Here is a 4,608-nt window from a genome sequence, read left to right as displayed (position 1 = left end):
TGCAGGGACACAGCAAAAGCTTTGTGTTTATGGTTCACAGCTCTCACCCTGCCAGATCCCACGGTTGTCCACAAGGCCCTTCTCCTGCAGGATCTTTGTGGTAGAGGGGGCTGATAGCGCAGAGGCTCAATAGAGTAGAAGGGCTGAACTGGACACCTAATTTCTGCCTGAAGAGCACAGATTACTTTTGTATCTTAAGCCTATCTTCTGGAGTGTTGGCTATTCCTGCCAGCTTGGTGTCATCTGCAAATTTGATGAGTTCCCCATCTATCCCCTTATCCAAATAATTGATAAAGATGTTGAAGAATACTGGGCCTAAAACAGAGCCTTGGGATACCCCGCTGCATACTTCCCTCCAGTTATGAATCCATCTGGTGGTAATGCTGTCTAACCCATATTTTTCTATCTTATCTAGTAGTAGGTTGGGGTCTACTTTATCAAATGCCTTACTGAAGTCCAAGTAAATTATATCCACAGCATTCCTTTGGTCCACTAATTTTGTCACCTTGTCAAAGAATGCAATAAGATTTGTCTGGCATGATTTGTTTTTGACAAACTCATGTTAGGTTTTGGAGCATGTCTTTGTTTCCAATATGATTTTTTTTAAAAAAAAACAGCTTTACATAACAGCAATATTTTTAATATTCTTCATGCAAAGAAAGTTAAATATGATGCTCTTTAGATTCTTGTGGTTTTTTTTAAAAAAAAGATCAGTTGAATGAAAGTATCAGGAACATCAATAGCAATTTTTTGAGAGGGCAAAAATCAGCTTTATTATTTATTTTTTATTATTATCTGAGAAAATGCTTCAGCCATTTTGTTATCTTCCCTGCTTTCTGTAAAGTCATCCTGCCCCAATCACTTTTCCCTTCTCCCAAACTATAAATGGGAAGTTTTGGGTAGACAGAATTAAGGAGTCTCTCCAGTTAGTAACTCCTTCTCAGCCCTTTTGGTGTGGATAGGTGACAATTAACGCCATTTTCACTTCATTGTCAATTTCTACTGTTAAAGCTTGTTTCTTTTCTTAAAAAAAAAAAAACTACTAGAACTTGAAAAAGTTTCAAAAACCCTGGTTTAGCCAGTTCATAAATTATCATAAATCCTGAGGAAAAGTGTTTCTTGTTTCTTTAACCCACTATTTAAATATTCTGCTACAGCAACAGGCAAAAAAAACAACAACCCTATATCCTGCAATGTGTAAAAAAGAATAGTAGGTTGAAAAGGAAATTACACCAGTGGAAAACCAAAGAAACCATAATTATGTTCCATCAATTTGCAAATTGGATTTTTTTTAGAATTAGAAGTGAGATTGCTGTTTCAAGAATGAACTCATTGCCATTCAATGCTTCAAATGAGCATAATGTGAAATAAAAGGCTGAGTAGCTGGGACACATGGGAAGACTTTCCATAAATCTGTTATGAAATATAAATTCTTGAGCTGATTCTGTAGTTATTTACAGTTCCTTTCTTTATATGAATCTTTTGTGGTAATCTCCTCCATCTAAGTCAGAGGTCCCCAACTTTTTAGGCACCAGGAACTGGTTGCGTGGAGGGGGCGTGGTTTTGTGTGCTGCCTGCATCCCACAGATGGGGCTTTGCTTGTTTGTGTGGCCCGATTGCTGGCATGCTGTGCTGAAATTTCCTATAATCTCTATTGTTTCTGTCTGGTTAAAGTATTGTAATATGTCATTTAATTTCTTGAGATCATCAATACTTCTCCTTTGTAGTATTATTTTTCTTGAAACTTCATCCATCTTCTCTCCAGTGTGTACTGTTACAAAAAGAAGAAACAAAGAGAAAGAAATGATTATGTTTAAACAAATCTTACCATGTCAAACTCCATGATTATTGTTACCAATAACCCATTTTAAACACCAGTCTAAGTGTGATCGAAATGCAATATATAATGTTTTATGACAAGTTGCTCTGTGGTAGTATACTGTATGTTCAGTGGCAGTCATGCTAACTTAGGATAGTCAAAATCCTAACTACAGAATGTTGGGCAACATTCACTACTTTCCATCAGTCCATAGTAAAAAATAAAGGATAGATTGAGTCAGTTTGGCTCCTCAACTCAATATCAGTTTATCTAGTTATTAACACGAGACATATGCTGATATAATTCAGAAACCATTATAATTTCTCAGCTACTTTACTGTAAACTCTTGCTGAAGGCTGCCATCGAAGACCCTTCATAAGCTGGAATTAGTCCAAAATTAGTCCAACTGCTGGAACTCTAGTTGGAATTAGAAAAATAGGAAGCATCACACCATGTTTATTTCAATTATATATGAATCTTTTTCTAGGTTTAATTCAAGATAATTCATATGACTGAAAGCTGTAAGCAGCTTGGGATCAAAGAACCAAATTGACTATCAGCTTCATCATAAATGTTCCCGTTTCTTAAGATGTGTTAAAGAGTTATGGTTGCTGCTTCTCTCTTTTAGAGAAATACTGCTTCTCCCTGAAACCAAACCAGCATCCACATGGAACTGGGATTTTCCCACATTATAGAATTCTTTACTGTTCAATGTTTGGTCAATAGCTCATTATAGCTTTCAAATGTAATGATAAGCAAGTTTAACAAGCTCCTAATCTTTCATGTCTTTTAAATTGTTTTAAATTATTGTAAATGCTTGAATATTTTTTGTTAAACATTTTAAATAAGTTGTGGTAGAAAATCAGGATTAAAAAAAACACAATTTAATAAATAAATAAATAAATAAATAAATAAATATTACCAGAAGGAAGGTTAATAAAGTTATTGTATATTACCACCATTCTATCACTCCAACTGTAAAACAAGTCAATGCTGAGTCAGTAAAAGATTTTAAATTTCTGTTGGTCTAAAGCTCCTGAATATACAACCACTGTTAAAGGGCTTTCATACAATCAGCATACAATACGCATTCATTTGTTCATATTTTGTTTATGAAGAGAACATGCTATAAGCATAAAACATGATATTAACATCTAGCTTAGTCATCCATTACAATCAATATCCTAAAGATTAAGGTGTATTTACTTACCTATTAAGATTATTACAAAGGAAACAAGTGCCAGGCTGACAATTAAAATTATGATTAATGTGACAAAGTACCAGCTTTGACATCTTATGCCCCTTTGCATTATTGGACACCCATTACTATATATGTTGTCTTCGCAGACCACTATGAAAAAAAAAATTAAATTCTAAGATAAAATCTTATAATGAACATTAAGAATAAATATTATAAATTGTTCTAATTCCATGGAATAAATAAATCATATTTGTTGAACTTACTCCAATTATTCCCTTTACAAGAATATCAGCCAAATAAACTAAATTACATCTTGTAACATTTTATAAATATTAAAATTCTACACCAGAAGAACTTGTTTATTTCCCAATTAATTATGTAAAATACATAGAGACAGAAAATGTTTGCCACTATTGCAGATAAAAAATGTGTCTTTAAAAAGATGGTCATAGGTTAACCATAATAGCCTTGTTAGAGAATTTTAATTTCTCTATTGGTGAAAAAATAAATCAGAAGCTCTCACAGTTGACTGCATTTAGCTGATTCAAATAAACTCTTTATATTCATATAAAATTATTTACAATACCATACATTCTTCTTTACAGCAACATAGCACAAATGAAGACTTCTTACAGCAGAGACAGACCTGAGACTGAAACTGAAACCCAGCTTCTAACTCAATATCTCTTTGCACAGACTCAGTAGCACTTTCTTCTCATTGGCTGACTGAGTTACCACATGACTCTTCCTGCTTATGAATATTCCAACACTCCTCCCTTCATGACAGGAAGAGACATCAGACCTATTGACTTAATACATTTTCCATAGTGAATACCACCCAATGGTTTAGTCATCATGTCTGCCAAATTATCCTCAGAAGAACAATGATGTAAACTAATCAATTTTCCTTTTACAGTTTCCCTGACATTACAATACTTAATGTCTACATGTTTACTTCTGTTCTTTACCCTGTCACCAGTTGCCATTTTTATACAGGCAGCATTGTCTTCAAATACCTTTACAGATTCTTTTACATTAATATTTAAATCTTGCAACAACTGTACATACCATGTTACTTCAGAACACAATTCAGATAAAGCAATAAACTCTGCTTCCGCTGTTAAAATAGCAACAGTTGTTTGTTTTCTGGACTTCCATCCAATCAGAGTCCCTCCAAACAATATTATAATCCCAGAATTTGATTTCCTTGTGTTTATGTCATTTGCATAGTCACTATCGACATAATACTTTAATTTCAATTCCTCAGTAATCTGTATTTGAAGACCCAAATTTATGGTTCCCTTTAAATATCTGAGAACCCTCTTTACACCCATCCAATGTAACTTTGTAGGTGCAGCATAAAACGACTTAAAATGCTTACTGCGCAAACTATGTCTGGTCTGGACCACTGTGATAGATATAACAAACTCCCTATTGCTGAGTGATATATCTCTTGATCACAGGTTTCACCTTTGTCCACACTTAAACTATTATAAAAATCCATACTCATGGGTGTGGGAGCAGTATTGCAATCTTTCATATTATATTTCTCCAATAACTGCTCAATTTTTCTCCTTTGACTGAGAAT

General features: G+C 33.9%; 1 protein-coding gene across 1 annotated transcript in view; it reads right to left on the bottom strand.

The window, feature by feature from the left end:
• Positions 1-700: 700 nt before the first annotated feature.
• LSMEM1 (leucine rich single-pass membrane protein 1) overlaps positions 701-4,608 on the bottom strand; it is a 22,549-nt gene continuing 18,641 nt past the window's right edge. Inside the window, exons 8-9 of the mRNA XM_015820014.2 lie at positions 3,030-3,170; positions 701-1,771 (exon numbers count right to left, since the gene is read on the bottom strand). Coding sequence (XP_015675500.2) covers positions 1,470-1,771; positions 3,030-3,170 — 443 coding nt within the window. The 3' untranslated portion in view covers positions 701-1,469. The remainder of the gene's footprint in view (positions 1,772-3,029; positions 3,171-4,608) is intronic.

The sequence above is a fragment of the Protobothrops mucrosquamatus genome, unplaced genomic scaffold (genome assembly GCF_001527695.2).
Source record: "Protobothrops mucrosquamatus isolate PMUCROS unplaced genomic scaffold, P.Mucros_1.0 scaffold1041, whole genome shotgun sequence".
Taxonomy (NCBI): Eukaryota; Metazoa; Chordata; class Lepidosauria; order Squamata; family Viperidae; genus Protobothrops; species Protobothrops mucrosquamatus.
This window is presented reverse-complemented; position numbering and strand designations above follow the sequence as displayed.